General features: G+C 40.5%; 1 protein-coding gene across 4 annotated transcripts; it reads right to left on the minus strand.

The window, feature by feature from the left end:
- Positions 1-7126: 7126 nt before the first annotated feature.
- ca5a (carbonic anhydrase Va) lies at positions 7127-26575 on the minus strand. Of its 4 annotated transcripts, none has more exons than XM_008286523.1 (7): positions 26091-26575; positions 19916-20113; positions 18986-19104; positions 15916-16011; positions 15716-15778; positions 13922-14080; positions 7127-11366 (listed from the first exon to the last, which is right to left on the minus strand). In XM_008286523.1, exons 1-7 carry the CDS (start codon positions 26230-26232, stop codon positions 11202-11204), a joined length of 942 nt encoding a protein of 313 aa, XP_008284745.1. In that variant the 5' UTR covers positions 26233-26575; the 3' UTR covers positions 7127-11201. The 4 variants fall into 4 exon arrangements, with proteins under 4 accessions (XP_008284745.1, XP_008284746.1, XP_008284748.1 ...); XM_008286524.1 differs by lacking the exon at positions 26091-26575 and adding an exon at positions 20271-20466; XM_008286526.1 differs by lacking the exon at positions 26091-26575 and having other exon boundaries at positions 19916-20260.
- Between the last annotated feature and the right edge of the window lie 311 nt (positions 26576-26886).

Consider the following 26886-nt stretch of genomic DNA (forward strand, 5'->3'; position numbering starts at 1 on the left):
AAGATGTCCAACCTCAGGAGGAAGAAATGGACTCATGGGGTGTTGAAGTGGGAAAATATTAAAATAAATAAATAAAAATACAGAATAATACAAGACGTATTCTTTAACATCATCCTCTGTACAGTAAATGTGACTTTTTCATTTATGAAAAACAAACATATATTTATAACTCATAAAATGTAATGCTGCACTTTTGAAATGTGTTTTCCAGGCATGTTTTTTCAGCGACACAGTCCATATTTATTTTACTATACAGTGAATTCCTTATTTTTGTGTCTGAAACATGTTGGACTTTGATGAATGTAGGATGTTTTGTTTTTTAATTCGTCTTCACAGCTTCTGCCTTAATGCCTCGACACATTCTCACTTCCTCTTTGTTATCGAAAAAGAATTTCAACAAAGATTATTAAGCAACATCCGCAAACAGTTGTTATCTTGAAGCAATTTTTAATGTTTTGTTATACTGGAGATTCATGTAGCTGCGTGAGTTCAGGTTTGTGTGCTTGAAAAGACCTGCTGCACGTCGGTTGCCAAACTAAATAAGATGACACCACAGAGCGATGGTGCAACCGTGGAGCTATTTTAAGGGAGGCAAGTTGTGAAAATCGTCGAGGCTGTGGTGTTAAATGCAGTCTTGATGTTGCAACTTTATGATGCAGGCTCGACTTTTTAATCGTCTGATGTTTCACTTGAGAAAAGCTCCAAAAGTTTTGTGCATTTCCCACAAAACAGCACAAAACTCCAGTAGCTGCAGTGGGTTTATTGTGTCACAAGGTTTCCTATTAAATCCACTTTACGAACACCTCTGCAATGTTCTCACAGTGAATCCAACAGTTATTTATTCATGTTGAAATTCTTCACACGGCACCAGATTGACTTAATTTAGTGCTGACAAGAGTGAAAACGGATTCCCGCCATTGTTCCAGTCGGTCATCTGACTCCCACCTCAAGGAGCTGAAAGGACTGTTCTGTGCAGGAACATAAAGCTCCAGATGGGAAAAGGTTTCGTAAATACCAGGCGTGACATGTGCTGTGGGTGTGGGAGAGGAAAACAACATGTAGGGGACCGGAGGAATCATCAAATACACAAACGTACAAACAGCATCATTCACAAAACAGCTGTTGCTTCTCATCCTCGCCTACATACCTGAGAGTAGCTTTACCTTCTTTTTCTGCACATTAGCTGCTTTAAAGCTGCAATAATCAATATATCATATCAGCAATTGATCCAATTACTGTGTGACACATGAACGCAGCTGCTCTTAGTATCAAACTGTAGATAATTCTATATTGGAGTTAAAATGAGAACAAATATCGGATTTTTTTTTTCTACTCGGAGCACTATGAGGCATCCCAGCTAGAACTATTTTGTTCCCTGAGAAAGTTCTGTAAAAGTTCTACTAATGTTTTCTTTGTATCAGTTCCCAGAATGATCTTCTTATTAAAGACAGAAAAACTTAAGATGTTCCAAAAAGTGTTTGGTAAAATGTTCTCAAAACTGAACGCTGCTCTGAGAATGTTCTTCCTTTGTGATCATGTAAAACGCAATGTGTTCCTCAACGACATCCCCAAAACATCCTCAGAACACTGCAGCCAAAACGTTCCATCTTTGGTAATAAATTGCAGCACAAGAACATCGTACAAAGAACGTTCTGTCATCTGAGGTACCGGTAACATCTGGAACATACCCCTGGGTGTTACCCTTGGGAAACATTTTACAGAGGAACGCTTTGTAATGTGTTCCCCCTCAAGAAAAAGGCTAAATGTTCTACTTTTAATATATTACATTACAGGAACTTTCTGTCATCTGAGGTCTCGAGAACATCTGGAAAACATATTTTGAATGTTGGTTTGAGAAAAAGTTTTAATTTGTTGCAATGGAACATTGTGAAAATGCTTTACAGGAAAATGTTCTATATATGGTGTTCCCTCAAGAACATCCACAAAACATTCTCAGAACATTGCAGGAAGAATGTTCAACATTGGTTAATATGTCACATTATTGGGGAATTTTCTAAAAGTCGTCAGAGGCCTCAATAACATCTGGTAAACAATTTTTGAATGTTGGTTTGACAGCGTTTCTCCTTTGTTATTAAAATCCTCTGAATGTTGACGTTAAAAACTTGTCTTAACTTCTGGAAATAAAAATATTCTTGAACCATTCTTTCAATGTTTGAGTAAAACACTTTCTTTCAAAAAGTATTAGAAATTGTGCCTGAAACTGGGTGGAACTTTGTGGCACAGTTCTAAACTTTGTGAATCCTTCCTAAAGAACAACATCTGCATTGTGTCTCTAGGTAAGTACAGATCTGAGTGAACAAAAATCACCTGTGGCGTTCCCCAAGGCTCCATACTGGGGCCACTTCTGTTCAATATCTACATACTGCTACCAGCTCAGGTTATGGAAAACAATAAAATATGGCACCAAAACTATGCAGACGACTCACATCTTTACATAACCAAGTTACCAGAGGACTATAATCTCATACAAGAGTTCAGTAGTTGCACAGAATAAATCAACAGCTGGATGTGTCAGAATCCGTTTAAGTTGAACAAAGACAAAACTGAAGAAATTGTTTTTGGAGCCAGAAACGTTACCATGGCACGTTTTTTTTTTACTCTGTACTCAGTTTTTGTTCCAAATAAGACTAAAAAAGTACACTTCAGAATCGAAACCCTTCAGTCTTTCACGTTTCAACCACAACCAACCAGTTCAGACTGCATTCAGACCCAAACAGGAATCCCATTGATAGAAGCCTTTTGTCTGCAATATCTGAAACACCAAACAAACACATCAGAGAGGCCGAGAGGTGAGGAGAGCAGGAGGAAGATGAGGAGGAAGAGCAGCTGGCCTGGAGTTCAGAGGCAGGAGGGCCTCTTGTTGGACGTTCCTGTTTACTGGGAGGTTTCTGGGTCGTTGATCTGAGACGATTCGACCTCAAACAGAGAACAGAAGGACGGCAGGAAGACCAGCTCTCTGATTACAGTCGGCCTTCTTCATCTTCTTTCTTTTCATCTTGCTTCTTCGCTGATGGCAAGTAGATTCAAGGGTGAGCGCAAAAGTCTGGCACGTTTTACTATTTAAACCAGACAGAACCTGACGGCAGGAGAGACACCGCACAAAGCTTGTGTCTAACTGGAAAACATATTAGATCTTGTTCTTAGAACCGGATATTTTCCTTTGGAGCTGAATGAGACCAAAATAGAACTCAAAGTAGAGCAGCTGTTGGACTTAAAAGTCTCCTTGTTGTACAAGCAGGTTCTGATTTTGCTTGTTTTTGTGTATGAGCATGTATTGGTGATGCTACACATCCCTTAAATAGGGTTTACACTATTTCACTCATCTCAAATGCAGCATCGCACTAAAATAAGGTATAAAAAGAAGCAACCAAGTAAACATGGATGAAAGCAGCAGCCATGTTTTCATGTAATTCTCTAGTCCATCCATCCATCCAGTATCTATACACCACTTAATCCTAACTAGGGTCTCTGGGGGGCTGGAGTCTATCCCAGCTGACTCAGGGTGAAGGCAGGGGACACCCTGGACAGGTCACCAGTCTATCACAGGGCTACACTTAGAGACAGACAACCAAGCACACTCACATTCACACCTACGGACAATTTAGAATCACCAATTAACCTCAACATGGTTTTGGGAGGAAGCCGGAGAGCCAGAGAGAACCCACGCTGCACGGGGAGAACATGCAAACTTCATGCAGAAAGATCCCTGTGTCTTGCTGCGAGACAACAGTGCTACCCACTAAGCCACCTTGCAGCCCCATTCTCCAGTGAATTTATGGCAAACTTTCAAAGTGATGCAAAAACTGTGGAAAAATTACTCTGGATTAAAGTGAATAAACCAATGACATGACCATGATTTGCCAAACAAACATTGCGCTGTATTAAAAGAGACTTGAAATCAGTGATTGAGATCATAAATTCAGCAGGAAAATGTTTACAGAGGTAACAAATCAAATGAGAAATCAGTTCATGTTCTATACTATCACACAACCAGGAGTCGCCCCCTGCTGGCTGTTCGAAACAATGCGGGTTTGTCCATCCTTTATACACAGTCAGTGGGACCTGGGTTTTAGCTTTATAGTTCTGTTTTTTGTTTTACTATGTCACTTATCTCCATGTGCATAAAAAGAAGCTACCAAGTTAACGTGGACGTAAACAGCAGCAGTGTTTTTATAGAACTGAAAGTGGACTCAAAACAAACTTTTAAGGTTGATCCAAAAATGGGGGGAGTACAAATTGTGCTGGCTTAGCGCAAATAAACTTGACGATGGGACCATAATTTACTAAATAAACACCAAGATGCATTGAAGGAGACCAGAAACTGTTGACTGAGGCAGCAAATCGAGTGAGAAATTGGGTAATTTTCTTATAGACTTCTACAGAATTGCACAACCAGAGGAGTTGCCCCCTGTTGGCTGTTAGAAACAATGCAGTTTTAACTCACTTTTCACCCCCTGAGACTTTGTCCATCTTTTATATACAGTCAATGGGAGCAACACAATATTAGGCAGGTGGTTTTAGCTTTATAGTTTTGTTTTTTTGTTTTGAAAATACCAATGAAATTGGTCAAATTTCAGGACACTGAAGCTTTTCATTTAAAAAATCTGTTTATACTATTTCACTTCTCTCTAAATGATGCTGGTTTGGATCAAATAAACTTGATGAGGTCAATAATTTATTAAATAAACACCGAGCTGCATTAAAGGAGACCACTGTTGAATCGCACAACCAGAAGAGTCGCCCCCCAGTGGCTGTTAGGGACAATGCAGGTTCAAAGGTTTTGTCCATCTTTTATATACAAGACAGGTGGTTTTAACTTACTAACTTTTTTTTTTATATTTTGGAATTATTAATGAAATTGGTCAAATTTTAGGACGTCGAAGCTTTTAATTTAAAAAAAAAATATCCATGGGCTAGCTGTTGTTAACATGTGCTCATCTCATATAGGCCTGCAGATGCAAATTTGCGTGAACCGGTTCAGCCAGAGTTTTCTGATGTTACCAGTCCGTCCTTTATATTGCATGCAAATAAATGTGGACGCTTGTGAAGCTCTGGAGCTACTCACAGTTCATTCAGCGGTTATAAAATCTGATCTTTCAGCTACCTCAAAGACACGTGCATGCTCGGAACTGCACACATTGTACAGTTCAAAGCTGGAGGGGTCTCCAGTCAGTCTGCACACACTCTCACAATCAGGGGAAGCCCAGTAGAGACTGCAGACCCAGGCCCATCTCCCCCGCGGCCAAGCACAATAAACACCCCCAGAGGTCGGCTTCAATCGCCTTCCCTGTGGGTCGGATCAGGTGGAGGCCCGGAGCACACCCACCCGTGGTAACAGCTCAGAAAAGAGGGTAAACAACCCACCCTGAGGACCCCAGGCGTCCTGGGCGGGGGCCACCAAACATCCCCTCGGTGTGTCAGGGGGCTTCAAAGGTATTGGTGGGGGCCCGAGACGGATCGAGGCGGTCGGAGGCGGTTTTTTATTTTTGTTCCTGACCTGGTTCAGGCTCAATTTTGAGTAAATCGGAGGTGGGATGTGGGATTTGGTCGCGGAATATTTGTCTGGATTCTTCGATTCATAAGATGAAATCCTTACTTTGTAGAACTGACTCCTTTACAGAATACAAACTGTTCCCGATGTGCAAACAGAGACAGACGGTCTGCTGATGTTTGGGACGAACCTAAATTAAGAACACATCGAGCCTGACGTGAAGCAGAACCGATCCATTAGTCAAAGCTGTGCAGGTACATCAGTGTTATCAGCTAACAGGCGGCTTCACTTCACGAGTTGAAGGAAGTAATGCATCACAGCAGCTGGATATTCCTCCGCTTTTGAGGTTCTTCAATTGAGTATTTCCATTTAATGCTACTTCACACTTCCACTCATCTAATCTGACAGCTTCGGTACATTTTTTTTTGCAATGGATAACGCAACAAGCCTGTAAAATACAATTCATTATTAAATGTTCAATCAGTAGTTTCCAACCTTTCCTTGCTTTTAACAATAATCCATGTGTAGTCAGGTTCACATTCACATCTAAACTTTCACGTTAGCAAAAAACTGGGAACAGATTTGTGTATTTTCTTCTTTCTCTCCCACTAATCGTGTTACAAACCTTCAGATTTATCTGCTGCCACTGAATATAAAACTGGAAATAAAGTGATTAAAACTAGCTAATAATATTAAAATATAATCTATTAGTCAAAGGAGCCACACCTGCAGCTTTACTTTAATACTTCAACCACACGTTGCTGCTAATACTTAGGTACTTATACTTAAGTAGGATTTGGGACTTTTTCGAAACTTTTAAGCATCTAAATGCTTCTTTAACCTCTGGGCACTTGTACGTGCATTGACTGAATAAATAACTACAGCAAAGCATCATATTTTCTAAGCTTGTCATGTACGCTGCATGAAAAAAAACTGAATTTGAGAAGTAATAATAGTGGTCAAAGAACTGCAGAGAAGCAGAAGTATGAAGTGGCATGAAAACAAAAGACACAAGAGAAGTACAAGTACCTCAGATTTGTGCTTTAGTGCAGCTTTGCAGATGTCAAACCATCATTTGAAACAATAAAACTTGTTCAAACTTTGGCAGGTTGCTTTGTGTTTAGGTACTTTTACTCATGCAGGACTTTTAGTAGGAATTGCGTGTTTTTACATTTTGCTCTACTGGTAATTTTGACCAAAGTAAAGGATCTAAATACTTGTTCCATCACTGAACACTTACATGCAAGAAACTGCAAATAAATAAAACTGGTGGGGAGTTTGATTCCTGATGAAGCATCATGTTCTCTAAGATTCTCACATGACTTGAACACAAAAATCTTAATTTGCAAAGTAACAATGGCACTAAAACAAACTGTAGAGGAGCAGAAATATAAAGTGGTGTGAAAACAAAAAACTCACAAGAAGCACAAGTACCTCAGATTGGTACGTTAGTGCAGTTTGACCCATTTAAAACCACATAATTCATGTAAAAATAATCAAACTTGCTCTGATTTTGGCAGATTTAAGTAACACTCATTCACTCTTATAGAGAAAACATGTTTTCAAATGAAACACGTCGCTCATAAGATCATTAAAAACACAGAAACACAGGAATCCTCTTTACTTCATGTTACTTTATTGATATACATGTCAGTTTCTTTAAAATCATATTTACATCGGAGGTGGAGGGTCTCTGGGGCGACACCCTTCCTGAACACACAGCTGGATGGTACATAAGGAGCCATCCAGGTGGAGCGAGGCATGCTGGGAGGGGAGAGGGGCCTCATGGGGCCCCGCGGGGCAGGAATGTGGGCGGCACACTGGACAAATAAACAGCTCAAATATGCACCGCATACAGCATATAGGACACAACGTACACCTGCTAAAACATCCCACGGAGCTACAGAAGGCCAGAGAAGACGCACAAACAGTAAAACATGTGAACAAAGTACAGCGTCGTGTGATCAGAAAGGCAGACAGTGATACAGTTATGACAAGATGAAGATGTCAAACTCCTTGAGATGAAACTGTGACGCAGGAAACATCACGCGCCTTCATTTATTTATTTTTTTGCCATTTATGGAGGAAGTAAAGTGATCTCTAAAAGGCAGTTCAGACAATCATTTTCAGCTGATTTAACATTTGCATTGCGATATGTTGACAATAATGGCATCAAAATGAAAAAAAAAAAAAGGCATAAAAAAGTAACTTGCCATGAAAAATGAAGGCAGACGATGGTGCACATTTCAAATACATCAATAAAATACAGCTGTACAAGATGAAGGCAGTACCAGATCCCTTGTCTCCACGTTGGTTTAACACGTAGAAGAAGAAGAAAAAAAAAAGCAACACAACCTCATCAACTTTTCTAAGATCCTCCTCCCTCAGCGTTAATGTGAGCAGCCTGAAGCCTTCGCGACAAGTTCACAAAGCGTCGCGTCTTTTCGGTACGTTCTGGTTCTTTCAGAGCAGCTTCGGCCTCAGCTGGAGAACCGGCAGAGGTTCTGCAGCGGGAGGCCTCGTGTGAGCGTCGGAGGCCCAGCTTCATTGTCGCCGAAGAATCACGAAGACAACCGTGACTCAACCGCGAGACGAAAAAGGAGGGAACTTCGGCAGAGTCGATGCAGCGTTCTGCCTCCCTCTCAGAAACAGGTTTCCTCATGCGTCTCGTATCTTTTTATCTGGCCTCGGCTCTACCTCAGACCTCTCTTTATCTTCCTGCAGATTCACGCAGAGTTTCACAACGAGAGCCACAGCTGGAGAACCTCCAGACTTCTCTGGATGATTCAACGCTGCACACGTTCCCTCCCAATTACAAAATCTTCCATTTAGTAAAAACCACAGAGCGTCTAATTTACTGCAGATGTTAGGGAAGAAAAAGGATTTTAAAGCACTGGATGAAGAAGTTAAAATAAATGAGGCTGCTGTGGTCGGTTGGTCCCACTGCGTCGCTTTGAGAAGTAGCACCTTTTTGTGCGTTTTGTTAAAATAAAAACATGTAGTTTAGAGATTCTGCGTTACAACAGGTGTCAGTTTAAACCCTTCCCAAATCCCCAAATAGTAAAATCAGACGGTGTTAATTTGATTGATCGTCTGTTGTGAATAAAAAACAAACACGAGGTGACAGAAGGTCAACTGAAGCAGACGGCTGAGTGAAGACGGCAGCTCTCCAACAACCACAGCCTGATTTATTGTGTTGAGTTCAGCCGAGGCAGCGTTTACTGAGCTCCTTCGCTACGTTCACTGTGCTGCTCACACTGCAGGAGTTTCCTCACAGATTAAGAAATTAGGTTGAGGAGAAGCTTCAGAGATCAGAAAAATAACGGCGTGTCACATGATGCGGGATATTATGAGGATGACTGCACCAGAGGGACGAATCAGGAAGCAGAGCGTCGCCTCGCGTCATCGCAAAGATTCAAGACTTTGGTGCAACAACTTAGCGTAACCGTAATAATTAAGAAGCAGCTAAAAGCTAAAACAAAAGCAGAAGGCTAACCGAGTCTGGAGGAGAAAACTGTTGGAGGTCGACACAGTTCATCTACAGAGCGAGAACTGAAAACATGAAGGCTAATTATCTGTATGCTCGCTAACGTTAGCCTCGTGTTTAGCTTGTTGGGTGGCGGCGTCATAATCACACAAGCATCACTTTGACCAACATTTAATTCAGTCAGAAACAAGCCTGAACTACAGCATATAATATATAAACTGTACTTCAAGTTTCATCCCAGAAACCTTCTCTCTGCTGTCAACCTGAATCACGTCTATAAGGTGTCAGTAATTCTGAGTTTAGTGTTTATTTACAGGTTTATTTTTGCTGAATTTTTAAATGAGACATGCAGAATAGATAAGATGAGTAGTTCAAGGACTGTCAGAAAGCTGGAGATCCATCAATTCTTTCTGTTTTCACACTTTCTGGCTCTGATAAACCCTATAATTTTAACTCGTTGGCAGGTTTTAGAGTTCAGAAGGTTAAAGCTGCACCGATCAGCTGCACGACTTCTCCTGATTCAATGGAAGAAGAGATTCCCTCCAACCTTAAAGCTTTGGTTTAAAGATGTTTGACATTATTCGGCATTCGACAAAATTCAGTATACAAGAGGTTGTGCTAAAATGAAGCTATACAGGAAGAAACGGGACATCGCTGATATTTAATTTTCTGGCAATTTACCTCATATTTGCACTAATTCTGCCACTAAAATTCTTTTTTTTTTACACGTATCTATAGCTGTAAACAGGAGTTTAACACACACATTGATGTATGTGATGTGGAGATGTTAACTTCCTCTCATCGGGGCGACCCTGATGAGTCCGTGAGCAGCTCAGGAGGTTTAATACTGGATCTGTAAATTCCACACATTGCTGTTTAGATTGAGATCTCAGACCAGATTTTAAGTGCGAACAAAGTGGAGCACTGAGTGATACTGGTACGATTAAAAACAGTGATACAGTCGTGAGAAGATGGAAAAACATTAAACTCCTTGAGATGCAACTGTGATGCAGAAAACATTGCATTTCTTAATTTTTTTGCCATTAATGGAGGAAGTAAAGTGATCTCTGAAGGCAGCTCAGGCACTCATTTTGTGAAAGTGGATAAACGGTCCAGAAACTCCTGCAGTCGGAGCCCCAGCGGTGTTCAGGAAAAGACCTCGTCCTTCGTTCGCAGAGATAAAGGAGGCGATAAAATACCAAACGTCAGCTGAGCCTTGACTGCTGCCGTGTGCTTAAACCACAGCCTGACGGAGGAGCCCAGACACTTCTCATGCTCTGGGAGACGAAACGCTGCCAGCGGAGATCACTTAAGGCACTGTGGCTATTTCAGGCTGCTGTGAAGAGAACTGCTCGTTTCAATCAGAACACACGGATGTGCTTCAGTAACCGCTGCATATTAGTAACATGGGCTCCGGGCGGGAGAACCGAGGCAGAGTTTAAAAACTCCAAAGTAAAGGATGTTTGAGTCAAACAAAGGCTTCTGAATGTCAGATGTACCGTATACAGTATAATCTCTTTGTAACAGATGAAGAAAACACATTCTATTGATCTTTATAGAGTAGATGATGTAAAAAAAATCAGCAATAAATCAAAACCTGATCATTCAGGAGTTTAAAAAGTGAACTTTTGGTGCAAAGCCACTGGTGACTGTGGATAGAATCTGTATTTAAGTGGAGACGAATCCCCCTATTACAATCTCCTGGGCGCTGAGCTGTAAACCGACGGCAGCTTCAGCCTCCTTTTATGGAGACAAACGGATCAGAGCTGCTGTGGAGAGTTTCTACCTGCAGCTGGGTGTCGTTTCCAACGCCGAGCTGCAGCTACACACTCACACGCAGTAACCGAATGAGCTGCAAATGCACAATAAATAGGATTGTTATTCATAAAACCGGTAAAACTACATATTTCCCCCACTGCAACCATCCCTTATTGGTTATTGGTCTGCAACGATCAAACCAAAATCTTAAAAAAAAAGTAAAATCATTCGATCCCAACCATCCCCTACTGTGTAAAACTGTTTGTAAAAGCAAAATAATTATATTCATGATAGAAAAACGGCACAAAGTACGACTGGAGCTCCTCAGAGGGAACTTGGTCGTACTTTTGCATATGTGTTTTTTTGCTTCAGATGCTGTTGAGAGCGCCGTGTGATGATGGCGGTGAGATAATCTCTGGTCAGTGTGTTACTGTGTGGAGGACGTCAGTGCTGGTGGCCTTCGGCGGGCGGCGCCTCCTGCAGGAAGGGCGTGAAGGACGAGCGCACGGTTCGACCCCGCAGAGGCTGCTGCACCCGGAAGTTGTTCACCATGCTCTTCTGGACTTCCTCCTCGGCCGACGTGAACAGGAGGCTCCGGAAAACCGCCAGCTGAAGGACAACAGAGCCGGAAAGAGACTTTAACCAGCCGATAGACGTCACTGTCTGAGTTGCGCATCTTGAACCTTAAATGTCGTCATGCTGGTTTAAATAATTGCACATCTGGACACACCTTAAGCGAATTAGGACTGGTTCAGTTTGGTTACCGTCATACTCTGGAACATGTCACTGAAGGAGTTTTATTGTGAAAGATGGAGGAGAACTGGTTGGTGGTTTATTGAACAGCTGTAACAATTAGATGACTTACACGTCTTAAATGGAGAGAAGCACAACCAGTTTCTGTTCTTTTGTTTAATCCTGTTGCATCTTTCCTCACTGTGGATTCATTTTTCTCTGCAATTTAAAGCCCTGTAGCTCTATGGAAACAGAACAACCATGACTAGAAGGAGACAGAACTCAGGAATGTCTTCTGTGCAGTACGACAAACCCACAATGCATAGATGAAAAAAAAACTGGATTCAACATTGTTCACAGGAGTTATCAACACTGGAACAGAGAATTGGTGACTTTAGACACTGTAGATATTTGACTTCTTACATGTTCGTTTATTTCCGTACTCGTCTCCTCTGTACAAACACTGCCTGCAGTTCAGTCAAAAAGTCTAAGAATTTCACTCATGTGACTGTTGGCTGCTGATGACTTATTAATGATTCATCAGTTGCGCCAAAAGCACAGAATGCTTAGTTTATAGAATCTGATTAGAGCAAAAGGGTTATTTTTGGCAATTTTTAACACAAAACATGTAAAATAAAGGGAATTTGATTAAATATTTCCAGTTTGAAGCTCAGATTTGGTTACGTTTCCCAACAAAACAGTCAGAAAAATTGAAAATCAATGCATTCTTTCTGTTTTTACAGTTTCTGGCTCTGATTAAATGTATAATTTTGGCATTTCTTTTTAAATACTAACGTGCCTTTGAAAGTAGCTGTCAGATTTGAGGGTTCAGAAGGTTAAAGCTGCACCAATTAGCTTCAGGACTTCTGCTGCTTGTATTGAAGGAGAGATTCCCTCCAACCTTTAAGCTTCGGTTTAAAGATCTTTTACATCAGTCGACATCTGAGAACATTCACTATTTTACAAGATGTTGTGCTAAAATGTCATGCTGTATGGCAAGAAGTTTAAAGAGGTACAGAAAGAAATGGGACACCACTGATATTCATGCTTTGTACAATTCCCTCTTTATTATACATAGATAACTATAACACATAACTAATTTATTCAGTTACTATTTTTTTGCATTTTTAATGTTTTTATATCTTTCCTATAATTTTTTTTAATCGTTTTTTTTAATGATTATTAATTTCTTTATCAGTTTTATTTAGTATATTTCTTGTGTCTACCTGCTGATTCACAATGAACTTATTTACATGTAACTGCTGAACAGGACGCAGTTTGATCACTAAATAGTACCATAATATCTGCACGCTCTGGTGTTCATGTTATGTTTATCTGACTGTATTTGTGATTCACTGAATTCTGTATGACTTCAAATAAAAAATGACAAACCTGCATCGACTATTTTTGGCCACATGGAGGCAGCAGAACACCGTCTGCTTTGACTCTCATCACATTTATAGCAAACAGTTGAAAAGTTACACTAATTTGAATTTATTTGATTTTGTGTTTCTAACTTTAGCTCTGCTTTGATCTTCACTAACTCCTGAGATAAATTCATGTCTCTAAAAGCTCGACTTTGTTCACTTTACTGATCTTTGTCTTTGTTAAACTCTCTTTGCATTTCATTTGTTTGTGCCTTACATGACTTGCTCTAAATCCAAACGAAGGACGACTTGTTCCACATTCTGCTCCAGACATCTGATTTTGTCCATCTGCTCTCTGCTGAATGTTTTCTACGCTGCAGCAGTAACATTCAGGACATTTTTCCAAAAGTGAAGCCAAAAGACATCGATTGTTCCCTGGTGGCTGAATGTTAACCACAGGGGAGTTTTCTAAGAGCCGAGCATTATAAACATCAAAGGAAAAGTCAAGACCTTCCATTTTAGTCAGGCCTTTGACTGATTTAATAGAGTTTATTTGTTATTACACTTCTTAGAACTAATTCCATTTATTGATTTCTTTATTCATCACTTATTTTGATCTATTTAATTTATAGTTTATTACTTAATTTTTACCATTTCTTATTCTGTTTTTATAATTTTTTACTTCTATAATAATAATAATAGATTTTTTAGAAAAGGGGAACCTTTTTTTTTTCATTTTATCTCATCTGGTGTTTCCTCATTGCACACGTTATACAGGACATGGTTTCCTCAGTTCATCAATCCTTCTGTTTTCGAGTCCTTTATTTATAACATGACTTTGGTGGTGGGGGGTTGTTTTTACTGTTCTGTGTTGCATTTTATTTGTCTAAAAAGTGCTATAGAAATAAGTCTGACGTGCTAATTTAGCCACAATTGGAGGTTACAAAAACAAAACAAGGAGCTAAAAGAAGCTTTGAAAACACTCCAGAGGTGCAGATGTGGACGATATTTTTACAGGCAAAACTTGTGATCTACTTTTAATGTGCTGCACACAGTGTAACGCACCTGGTCGTGGCTGACTTCGATGTGCTGCTTCATGACGATCCAGGTGACGGACTCGGTCAGAGGAGGCGTGGTCAGAGAGCCGTGGTACGTCCAGTAGTCGTCGGTGTTGGCGGGCAGCAGGCAGCCGGGGTCGAACCGGGTGAACTCCACGATGCTGTCCTGCAGACGGACAACACAGAGTGAGACACATATATTCAATGAAGCTGCATGAAGTTAGAATGACGTTCAGAGCAGAAGTCTGAACAACTCAGTGCTGGAAAGTCTCACAATTTTACTTTATACCACAGACTGATGTGAGAGAAACACAGCGCCGTGCTTTCATCCTAATACTACAACCATCACAAGCTAATTATTATCTAGTGTATAATTTGCCAGATAAGTATTACACAAGTGCTATTCAGCGAGCGTCCTGTATTATCTTATTTGATCAACAGCAGCCTTATCGGACGTTATTAGTGATAAGGCGTGAAGTAGCAGCGATTTAACATCAATCAGTCACCTTCAGATGATACAACCAGAGCAGGAGAGGGAAATACTGTTGTATAACTTCTGTCTGTAACTACAGTAAGATTCACAGTTTAATCAATGAGGGTTCACGATCAAACGCCCTGCAGTGACGTATATAAACTGTGTCTAAGTAATAAAGTGGCCGCTGGGTGTGATTTTACTATCTCCAGTTCTTTAGATGCAGTGAAAACACGGCTATTTGTTTTGTTTATTTTGCAGAAATAGAGCATAATTAAAAGTAGTTGAAGCAGACTAGCAGCTAACTTGCACCTGTTGAGGTAACCACAGAGCAATAAACACAAAACGTAAAAGTCCATCAGTGTGAGATAATAAATAAAATCCAATCTGCTGACTTCAGCCAAACACTGAGGCTGGTTTTAAACTCTGCAAAGCTTCCTGAATCTTTATTGTTTGTTTGGATGGAGCTCAACTTAAAAGCTGTTCTACTGAACTGAGGTACCCGATCACGTCTAGTAGATATTATATTGGGTTAAAATGGCTTCAGTTCCAGACTTATTTCTTCTGACTGCTTGGTGAATAACACACTCAGATGTTTTGTTGCCTGTAAGTGAGTCTTTAACAGCTAGAGGGCGCCACCTTCTGTAGAAGCAGCTTTCATCAGCAGGTTTAGAGTTTGTGATGCTTTTAGCAAACGGAAAAACATGCAGTCACAAGACTGGAGGATAAATATCAGAGAGGAACAGTCATCATCTGGGTGAATCAGTATCTTGTTTTAAATCACTTCTTAAAACCTTTTTTTTTTTTTTTTTTTTTTTAAATAGGCTTCCGGAAATGTCTATTTCTATTTTTAATATGATTATTTTTATTGTCTATTTTTATTTATAATTGATTTTTTATTTTCTTTATTTTATTGTTCATTTTATTCTTTTTTTTACCCGTTATTTATGTACAGATTTATTTACTATTATTATCATTATTATTATTTTTAGCCTTGTGTTTATAGTTTTAGCTCCCATTTTCTTTTATTCAACTTGTTCTTTCTCTTACCTGACATGGCATTTAATGATTCTATCTGGTGTGGTTATGCTACTTTATTTTTAAAATCTTTTACTATGTTTGGACTGAGCGGCCTACTGTTGTTCAATGTCCTTCTTATGAGTATCTTTCTTTTCTTTTCTTTTTTCTTTTAAAGGTGCTATATAAATAAATGTATTATTACTATTATTATAATTATCATTATCACTATAATTATTATTATCATTATTATTATCATTTTTATTTTTATTATTATTGTTCTTTTAAACGGTATGGATGTGTGTGACTGACCTTATGTCTGATTGCAGGCAGAGCGTCCACCAGCTTCTGCAGCCCCTCGTGTCTTTTTCCCACCTACACAGAGATCAGACATTAATCCAGATTATAATCACACTCTGCCGTGTGAACACCACCATCTCAACCAAAGCTCAATGTGCATTGATCACTGCTTTTTTCTCTAAACATTGCAGAGAGTTAAAACTGTGTTGCACCTTCAGGAAAACTCCAATGACAGCGAGTCCGTTGTCTTCCATCACTGCCTCCTCAAACAGACTGTACTTGTCGGAGTTCCAGTGAACCAAATGCAGCTGAAAACACAAACACAGTAAACATCATGAGTATATGTTTTAATCCACTTCACGGTTTCCTCTAAATACATTCTTTCTAATTCGCCTTCTTTGGTCTGATCAAAGCAAGAGCTCCTTCTTTTGCATGTTTCAAATAGAAAGAGATGCGTTTTGCTAATTGTATTAGACACACAACAGAGTTATTAGTCGCGGCTGTAACTTGATGCTCTGCAGACACACAACGAGCACTGAGTGATGAGAACCACGACATGTTCAAATTCCCGACAACAAGAGGACACACAGTCACTGGAACTTGTTGTTACGTAAGACACGGTAATGGAACAACATGAAAATAGATGTCCGGGAGTCAAACGTGACGGCGAGCGACTGTACCGGCCGGCTGGGAGACGAACACGCCCCTCATGTTTGAGTTTAGCTTTGGGGATATAAAAAGAGTTGAATAAACAAAGTTAGACCCAAGACTCTGGCAGCACGCCCTCATCGGTTATGCTCGTCAATACTTAAGAGGGGAACATGATTAGAAGACAAATGAATGAAAACTGAGTCAACATTTGTGCTGTGAACCTCTGCAGTGTTGGTTTCCATTCCTCCTCTCCTCTTTTAACCCTTAAAAGCCCTTTTTTCAGGCACAGTTTTGGACCAGATTTCACTTTTTTTCATTACAATTCTTAATAATTGTAATCAAACATCATCATTAAACTTAAGAAGACACATAAATTACTTCATTTATGTACCTCAATTAAAATGTAGATCAATAAATAAACATCAATCTTTGAGTTCATTATGTTTGTTTTAAAATGAACCTACTTAAAAACTAACAATGAAAAACCAACTTCAGGCTGATATGTAAAATAAAAAGGTTTTATTGTACACACAAAGCATTTGGTTGCAGCGAAAGTTTGCAAGAAACTTCTATTAACTGCAAAACAACAGCAGCATCTATAAACTTTTACTCTTTGCAGTTTAAATATGGCCAATTGTATCTGAAACCCGCTTTTGTGTGTTAGATTTGTTCATTTTGTTGAGCAACACCAGCTGGCAGAGGTTAAAGGAAACATTTCAAGTGCAGAGGACCAACTGTGAAGTCAAGTCCTACACATCTGAGTCGTTCCATTCAGTGACTTGCGATAACACACACACACACACATACCTGCCTCACACGTGACTGCGGTGCCTCTGTACTTAGCATGCTACATTAATCCAGCAGCAGGGAGGTCAGCACTTTCTTTTTTTTGTTAGAGCAACAACAGAGTGTGTGCACAGGAGAACGCTGCCGTTACAGGTACGGTGTGCTGCAGAGGCGACGGTTTTACTTTTGGAGTCTTTGAAGCTTCAAACTGTGCAAAGACAGACTTATTCAGAGGCCTAATGTCGGTTTGACGCAACTCTTCTAACCAAAAACCACAAGTGGTTTTAAGATTTAATAGGTGACTTTGACTATCTGGGATTTAAGGTACAGATATGAACATTATTGTGACTAATTACACTGTGACTAGTCTGAATGGACGTCACTCCGCGACCCGTCAAAAAAACAGTTACAGTCAATAATTCAGCTGCTGGGACCTGTTAAACAATAACGGGTCCAAACTGAGGTTTTCAAACATCTATTTCAAAAGACTAGTCTGAACTGTTGGCCATGACGCTGCCCTCTCATTGGATATCGGTGCAGCCAAACATGTGTCCAGTGTTAGCAGAAGTAATAACAGCTGCTGTGGTGGATAAAAATCACAAAAAAAACTGTGCAGCATAAAGAGCTCATCAATGAGGAGTTTGTTGAGATTCAGAGCTTTGTTTCTATAGAGACTTGTGGTCTGAATTTACCCAAATGTTGGCCTCTGACTGCTTTGACATGACGAAGCAGAGCCGTACTATATTGAAAAAGCAAGACGCCTCTGCCTCCCACTTGCCGTAGTTTCTGAGTCAAGTCCAGATATTTGTAACGTCATGTCACAGAGTCTAAACTCTGGTTCAGGATGTAATACAGTTTGAAATACATACGAGAAATAAATTAATGTCAAAAAAGGAAAATGTAATTATCTTTAATTCAGGGGAATTGAAGATGTCTTGAATTATACTGATTATACTGATATCTAAAGTCAGAATTAGTTACAATCCAGCTGCAGATATCAGCAACCTCATTCACCTTGTCAAGATATCTTTAGTTGCATTACATTATTCACATACAACATCATTTTGACCACTTAAAACGCACTTAGAGATATTTATAAAGTGTGATGAATTGAGGGAAATTAAAGATATCTTGCATTATAATTACAACTAGTCAACATTGAACTGTAGATATGTCAAACTTTAATTACAACTAGTCACCATTCAGCCGCAGATATATGAAGTTCACATCTGCAGCTAAATTCTAGACATCTGTAACAGGAAGCTGCATGTACATGAATGTGATAGCGGCTTCATTGGTCCTGGAAGAATGATGATGTGTTGAAATGACACTTGTGGAGTGGAACAAGGTCACTGTGGGGATCTGAAATGTTCTTGAAGTGTTGAAATCTGCAATACGTATCCAGTCCAGCTATTAAAAGTTAAACAAGCCTGCTTTGACCGCATGAATACAAATGAAACAATGATTAACAACAACTTTCTTTACCACCAAGCAAGAACAATTCCAAAGAGAGAAAGCAGTGCAATAAATCCACGCTGATTTCCACGTCAACATGAAACTGACCTAAATATCACTGAAGCGCTCTCATACAGCGACACAGAGTTACTCATCAGCCCGATGACGCAAGACACAATAAAGAGCTTTTGATTTGTCACTTTTTAATGCGTAAATTAAAGCCGCACAGATAATAAAGTAATAATAAAACAGCAACTGCGGGAAGCTGGACTGTCTTCATGTGTTCATATTTAATGTTTCTGAAAGCGAATGGTTGTAAACATTGTTTCCTGTATGTGATCGCCTCCGCCGCCTTACTGGGTTTATTTTTTTATGATATTTTTGCGGTACCTCTGCAGGGAACAGCCTCCTGTCCACGGTGTGCTCCGACCCCCAGGCGTTGCTCTCCCCCCAGTGGAAGTGGAACTGGCACAGCCTGAATTTGTCTTGCAGGGGGCCCCCTTTCAGCGCTGCACGGCAAAGTCAGAGGACACGTAGGTCAGCGCATCGTACTTTGACTCCCACACATTTTACTGTCCTGCTGAACTACCTCTTTGTGTTTCGGTTGCTCAGGCAGCAACTCTGACCTAAAAACGACCAGGAAACATCTCAGTGGGATGCTACAATCTCCTGTAAAGTATTTCATTGCCCCATAAACTGCTTATCAGTGGCAGTAATACGACCAGATCACTGATTCCTACCTGTATACTGCAGCGATCGATTGAAAGGCTGACTGTTCTCCTGCCAACACCACGTCACTGCGTCTTTGTTTATATTACTGGTAAAACCCTAATCTTCACTTCTAACTCTCATAAACCTGTCTTTGTTCTCTCTAAGCTCCTGACACAAAGACTGGGAGCACGACACACCTGCTAACTGGTTATTTTAGCGGCTTTGAGTGTTTATAATAAGGTTTATATTTAGGTTCTCGATGGTCTGGGAGGTTATAACGTTTTGGTGCAGCCCAGTAATTATGCCAGAGTGACCAACACTTAAAAGGCAGATTACGTTGTAGTTGTAGAGGTCGGTCACATGACAGTCATCATTTCCATTTCCACGTGCCACTCTGAGTGTAGGATTGATTACTGCACTTTCCCACATACCCAGGGCTCCTGAATGGGGGTTGGAGGAGAAGATAATCCTCTTGTGTGGATCAAAACTTTCATTCCTTCAACCATAATCTTGCTTTCTAGATTTCTAAAGGGCAGGTATGTGCACATTTAAATACCTTTGGGGATTTTCTTTTTTTTTTAAACAAAACTCACTAAAACATGTACTCACTGGACTTGTCTGTAGTGTCGTCATACTCGACCAGAAAGGAATAACCGTTGTTCCAGATTTGCTGACACGTCTGCGGGTCGTACTCGGTTTCTAGTGGCTTCAGCTTCGAATCGAAGACGCTCTTTCGTACGACGATGTCTATGGGAGACTGTCGATCGCCTCCTGGTACCGCGAGGGGTCCCTGCCACATGGGATGCACTGGAGGTGAGGAGGAGGAGGAGAAGAAGAAGAAGCGGAAGGAAATCAAAGAGAAAAATCAGATTACAGATTTTACACAGACATAGCTAAATCGCAGCTCCTGTTCAAACCGTAAAGAGACAACGGAAAAAACGGATAAAAAAATGCTGACACCTACTTTTCATGTTGTACTCGGCCGCTTCCTGCATTTTTACACAATCCATTTTAAAACTACTAAACCAAAATCAACCACAAACTACACAGAGGCAGCGCTAGAAATCCTTCCTCCTCGAGCTGCAAGAAGGAAATGAATGAGAAAAGGAGCAAGTGAGCAGTAGTGCTTCCTTCTAGTCCTCTTGCTTCTCTTTTTTTTTTTTTTTTTCCTTAAAGGATATTACTAAATAAGAGAGAAGTGGGCTGGCTGTACTGAAAGTGACACGCGGAATGTCCTGGCACGCCCCCAGCTCCCCTCCACAGCAGGAGAACCAGACCAGGACCTCTGGCCGGTCAAACCGCCGGCTCGGGCCAACGTCTGTCAACGGACCCGACTACTAATTAAACTCTGCTCACTTTCTCTGCCTCCCTCTTTCCGCCTTCTTGGGCGCCTTTTGAAATTGCCCCCAAAAAATAAAATAAAAACTCCCCTCATAAAACTCTTTTAAAACATTACTTCCCTGTCTGATGTGGATTAAGATCTGCAGAGAGAGAGAAAAAAGGTGCAGCTGTCAAAGGGCACAAAGGCAGCTCAGTCTATTGTTTTCCTCTTCATTCATCCAAGGTTTCCGCTGAGAGCCAAGCCGAACAGGTCTGACTGGGAGATGACCTTCGTCTTCATCGGATTTCAGCAGCTCCTCCTGGGGGAGTTGGCCGCCCGACTCTGTTATTGCACGGACGCACAATAAGTGCTTGCGAAGCCATTCGTGCTCATTCATTTTGTAATTGTCAGCTGTGAGGTTGATTCTGTTTCACTCAGTCAAGACTATCAGATGTCACAAATCAGTACGAGGGACCAGTGTGCCAAGAGCAAACTTGATCCAGGGCTTCATTCCTGCAATATACATCTGACCTGCAGAGATGCCTTTGAGCAAGATGCTGACTTTACTGAATCCCTGCGAACACAGGATCAGGGCTTTTCCTGTGTACAGGAATTTCTGGCAGCTCTCAAAGAGGTTGAAGCAGAATCACCAGGGCAACAGTGATCACAACAGAAAAAACTTTTTTAGCCACTTGTGTTAATTGGGGTTTCATTTATTCAAGCACAACAGACATTTTTGTTTGTTAAATTGTCAGAAGTAATAGAAAATTGCATATATTTCTGCCAAATAAGGTAACACAAATGCTTTTTCTTCACTGATTATCGGAATGTCTGATTATTATTATTATTATATTATCATATTGTGCCGTTTTGTGATTGTCTGTATTGTTATTTTATTAAAAGATTTCAGATACAATAAATTAAATGAGCTACTTTGGCTCTGGTGTTTAACTTTAACGGTCCACTCTAACTGACAGACGTATCTCTCGAGTGTAAACACAACCTGCATGAAATGAAGAAGCACAGTCAAAAATGAGGAAATTCACTACTTTCACAGCGGCTAAGGCTACGCTAACGGCTAGCGGCTAAGTTAGGAGGCAGCCACATATCAACAGTGTCTGGAAAACAATAAAACATAATGCTTTAAGTTATGGGCCTTAGTGGGTAATTAACGTATAAAATATTGAAAAATTAACAAAACAAAGACAGAAATGCAGGAGACAAACTGCTCAATTACGATCAATCGACCTCACAGTAAACAGAGGAGAGTGTCGTAGCATCATGACACACTGACATCATCACCTCTATCTCTGTTGTACATATTATACCACACAGTATATAGTAATCCTCATGAGTGAAGTAATCTAGTTATAAATGAAAGGTTTCCTGCCATCACATGCTGATAATATATAGACTTTAATGTATATTAGTTTCAAATATCAGTTTTCAGTCTTTCCTGTTTACCAATAATCAGTATTTAGAAAAAAAAAAACATTGATTGATCGTCAGGAAAAACTGCAGGATGACAGCAAAACCTCAAAACTCTCACACAGGTATGAATTTTACTTTTAACAATAAATCCCATGTGCCATTTTTGATGGAGGTGGAGATGAGCACAGTACACTATGTCTATAGCTTGTTGTGTAGAACAATTTTAGACAAAGTCCATAAAGCTAACAAAGTTCTGCTAAGTCAGTGACACACTTACTGCATATTGTGTAGCCACAACACAATAAAAGCCAAAGAGAAAAGCAAATAAAATATAAAATAGGGACGCTGGAACTTTGATTCTGAATTGGATGTGAAGCAACAACCGGAGCTGAGCACTTCAAAGACTTTCAATAACAGCCTTGAATCGCCAGCGTAACAACATGTTGTGAGCCAATTAGTTTCGTGCCGCACACAGGAAGAGGGTCACAGCTTCACTCCAGTCCAACCTGCTACCAAACAGAGACACAACTGTGTGCTGAGAGGCGGTTCTGGTAATTAGCATACCTTCACGGACATGAGAAGACATAAAGCCTAACAGAAACTCATGTGATTAACTGCTGTTGCCAAATCTGGGGAATTAAAACACATAAATACAGAAAAACTATACATTATTTTAAACCCTTTATTGCACCGAATTGCGTTGTCATGTAGCTCCCTGATGCAAATGTCTGGTTAATAGGTTTTAAATTGTTACTCTGGCATAGAAACAGTTTCAACAAAAACAGTAAGTCAGAAAATAGTGAAGTATCTTTAAAGATCTCAAAGCCTCCACAGAGACAACCAAAACTGACAGCCTGACCAGGTAATAATAACAGAAGCTGTAAAGGCGTTTTGGTCCCTGAACTCAGTGGTCAGGCAGCACCTCATCACAGGCTGCATTACATCCGTGACAAAATCTACCAAAATATTTTAAGGTTAAAGATTTGGGTCACAGGAGGTCAATATCTGGGACTGAAGTCAAGATTTAGATTTGGAAACCCACTGAAGGAGGTGGAATTTGTTCGCTGTTTGAGGTTTTGCCTGTGAGGCTAAACTCAGGGCACAGAGTGCATCTAAACCTGATCTGTTTAAATGACAGTAGAGCACCTCCTTGCTGCAAGGAAGCCATCATTTTCTGTGAGTCAGATGTTATCACCTGAGGAGTGAAGGAACAAGAAATGACTCTTTATGAAGAAAAATAGCAAAATAAGAGGCCAATGGACAGATTTCTCGTCAGCCACTTTAAAATTAAACCAACAGGCCTTTCATTATTGTTTGGCCAGACAGTGCCCAGAACAACAAGCTAGTTAAAGTTAAATATAAACTTAGTTTATTATCATGGTTGAACATAAAAGCTTTGCTGTACTGGACAGTTTTTCTGAATGTTTTTTGCATTTTGACTCTGAGGTTGCTGTTGGCCTGAGATGGCGAGCGACACAATCTGATGTGACTGGGTGTGGTGAGGACGTCGTTTGGACTCGTCAGACCTGCTTTGGTGTATTGAATGCTCCGTGGCAATGGTAATTTAAAGGAAATGACTCATATCAGTGGCTTGACATGTAAAGGCCACAAATAGATCAGGGCTGCACGATATTGGAAAAAACTGACATTAATATTTTCTTTTTCTGCCATATATACTGCAATATAAAAAAAAATACAGGAATTTTATTTAGACGACTGGAAAAAACTCAATTTGGCTATACTGACTCATCCTAGAATGACTGGGGTGAATTAGTAGGGGAGAGCATCTGCATCTGCATCCAAAACAAAAATTAATCAAAAAAAAAATAAAAAATCACTATTTACTGTGAAGAAAAATTTAGGAACAAACCATTAGGAGCTCTTCTCCTGTAGTGTAACACTGGTAAAGGACTCTGAAATAGTTTTTTGCTTTAAAATAGCATTCAAATCTCATCCTTCAGATGTGCCGACCCTCCACCAGGTGTCCCTGTGTTTTCTAGCAGAGGCCAGATGAGGGTTGGATTGATCCATTCAGCCACATAAGGCCTCCCTCACTCTCTGACAGGAGCTGTCCTTCTACTGGGACACCAGCAGCATGGATTTGGGGGTTTTATTTGGTTGTTTGTTGCACCTTTTGATTGTTTTTTGTTAAAATAAACATCTTTTTTAGTCACTTCACAGTTGTTGTCTCCCTCTTTTGTTACAGTTTTTGAGCCAAGCCGTAACACACAGCTTTATGATACTGATTTAAATAGTCAAACTAAACAGTTGTGTTGCCTGCCTCATGTAGTGGCAACAATAGCAAGACACTGCTGACAAAGTTCCCATTTTTGATCAACATCATCCTTCCAATAGCTGAAATATTACTACACAGCTGACTAGGTCTGCACAACTATGGCCACAATGGTAATCAGGATTACTTTGATCAGTGTTGAGATCACGATTATTCATTAATTATAAGCACTTTTTTTTATTGCACTGTAATTTTTAAATAAACAGCACTGCTTTCACTTCCATTCTGTGCGACATTCCTGCTGATGTAAAACACAATGCACAAAAATTTGACTAAAAGTAATCATGTTAAATAAATATAAAATAAAATTTTCCCCAAAACACCTCACTTGCTGAACATCTGCCTATCTGATGGCGGCGTGCATGGACGCAGCGCCCCCTTCAGGAGACAGCGAGAGTGAACGTTTAGTGTCTTATCCCAGACGTGCATTTCGCAAAACTTACAAATTAAATGATCCTGAAGAAACGCTCTCTCATCTCGCCTGTACTACTGTGTATGTACAGCAAAATGACAATAAACTGGATTTGACTCTGATTTGATCAATATATTCTACAATTTATCGATGTTCCCCAAACGCCTCCCATGCAGCCAACGGAAGATGCTAGCTCGGCGACTGTGCACTGAGAAGCCTCTAGTCTCCATCAGCTCACAAAGGTGTGTGACCAAAAAATACTTTGAAAAGAGAGAAATAATACGTTCTAATGTCAGATTTACCCAAGTTGACACCAAGTGATCTTATCAACATGGCCTGTTTTCTTTGAGCAATCAAGTGTTATTACATTATTAGAAGCCAAAAACACAATTTTGATCTATATTCCATTGATTGCGCAGCCCTACATAGTCATGTTGTGTTTCTTTTCTGCAACCAAATCTTCCTTCTCGGTGTTTCTCACCTGTTCTCTGCACACATTAAGACTGCATGTCAACAAACTCTGAGTCTTGTGAATAAAACTAAAAAAAACTGTGCATTGAAGGACCTTTAAGTATTGTTTCATCAGACAGACTTCCCTTGTAGATTTGTCATGGAAAATGAGCGAGAGAGCTGTGTTTTCTTTTGGTATCAAGCAGCAACAAAGGAATGACGTACTTGACATATTGTGCAGCTCTAAAATCAATGCTCATCTGATGGCATGCAGCCTGTTTCTCTAGTTCACAGGTTACCGCATGTTGCAACTTGTTTATCCAACATCTATCACATGATGTGTTCAGGAGCTGTAACTGGACTCATGTGCCTGAGATAAGATAGAGGCCATAAGGAGGTGTAAAAGTGCATTTCCTGAGTGCATATTGAATCTAACAACATCCCTGACACCATGTATGTGTCACCAGCAGGCTGGCAGCTATGTAGGTGAAAGGGCTTCATATGGCCTCTATATGGGCCAGTGATCAGGGGATGTCAGCGCCTATGTGGAAAACCTGGAGCCTGGACACAGCTGAATCAACAGAGACGTGGCTGGAGCAAATCCAGCCGTGACCAGAGTCCAGTCCGAGCTTTTCCACCGCTCAGCACGCACGTTTCTCGGATGACAACAAAAGTGACTGATGCTGTGTTTGAGCCACAATGAAGGGCTTTAAACGCTGCAAACACGGTGACAGCCAAACCGCTGCTATGCTAATGCCCACACTGACACTGAGAGAGTTAAATGAAGATGTCCTCCTGTGAAGCTGTGTGGTAATGAACCACAGGAGGAGGCTAACGTTACACCAACAACACCTGAACCCCTGATGGAGGTACTCACTCTGAGACAGCACATATTTGCTGGAACACGCCGTGAGGTTGCATCTCCGGACGGGTGTTATCCGGTGACTCCTGCCGTGTCTGACGAGCTGTCGGTGGAGGTGGGAGATCAGAGGTCTCACTGCCGCCGAGAAAGTCACCATTTTTATTTATGTTTTGACTGAGCTAAGCTACAAAACGCGCGCTGTCGACTTGATTTTCTCGTATCCGGTGCTAGCAGTTAGCCTTTAACAAACTAAACTCCGCAGAAAGTTAGCTAGCGCGTTCAAAACACTGCACCGTCCGCCGTCTCTGCCCTCCTGCCGTTGGCCTGGAGGCGGGGAAGAGGGCGGGTTTTCACTCGGCACACATTCGAGAGCAAACAGACGTTTTTTTTTCCTTTTTTCCGAGCCAACAGACGTCAGTTCGACCCGGTTAAATCGCGCTGTTTTGACGGCGGAGGCTCCCGGTGGCTGATAAGAACCGGTAACCGTTGCTCAACTGTTTGCGCGAGAGCAGAAGAAAAAGAACAAGAGGGGGGAGGAGGTGAGTAGGGGGCTGCAGCGCGGACCAATCAGAGGCCCCCGCTGAGGGGCGTTAGTGATGACGACACCAGGAAGCACATTGTCTCAATTAAAATAAAAATAATAAAATAAAAATAAATCATTTAATTGAGACCATGGGAAGACATTACAAATAAAAGTAATAAAAAGGGGAAAAAGATCATTAATACACATCACAATCAAACTTCGACAGTTGTTTATTTCTAAGCTTTTTTATATTTAAAGTTCTTTTGAATGTTTATATGGAAATGAGGT

This window comes from Stegastes partitus, unplaced genomic scaffold (genome assembly GCF_000690725.1).
Source record: "Stegastes partitus isolate 25-593 unplaced genomic scaffold, Stegastes_partitus-1.0.2 Scaffold458, whole genome shotgun sequence".
NCBI lineage: Eukaryota > Metazoa > Chordata > Actinopteri > Pomacentridae > Stegastes > Stegastes partitus.

What these genes read in the sequence shown, in the direction of transcription:
- ca5a (XM_008286523.1), bottom strand. Translation starts at nt 26,232, where the DNA reads ATGGTGACTTTCTCGGCGGCAGTGAGACCTCTGATCTCCCACCTCCAC. An exon ending in CAAATATGTGCTGTCTCAGA is followed by an intron (nt 20,114 to 26,090) that starts GTGAGTACCTCC and finishes CCTCACCTCCAG; the next exon opens with TGCATCCCATGTGGCAGGGA. An exon ending in TCATTGGAGTTTTCCTGAAG is followed by an intron (nt 15,779 to 15,915) that starts GTGCAACACAGT and finishes ATCTCTGTGTAG; the next exon opens with GTGGGAAAAAGACACGAGGG.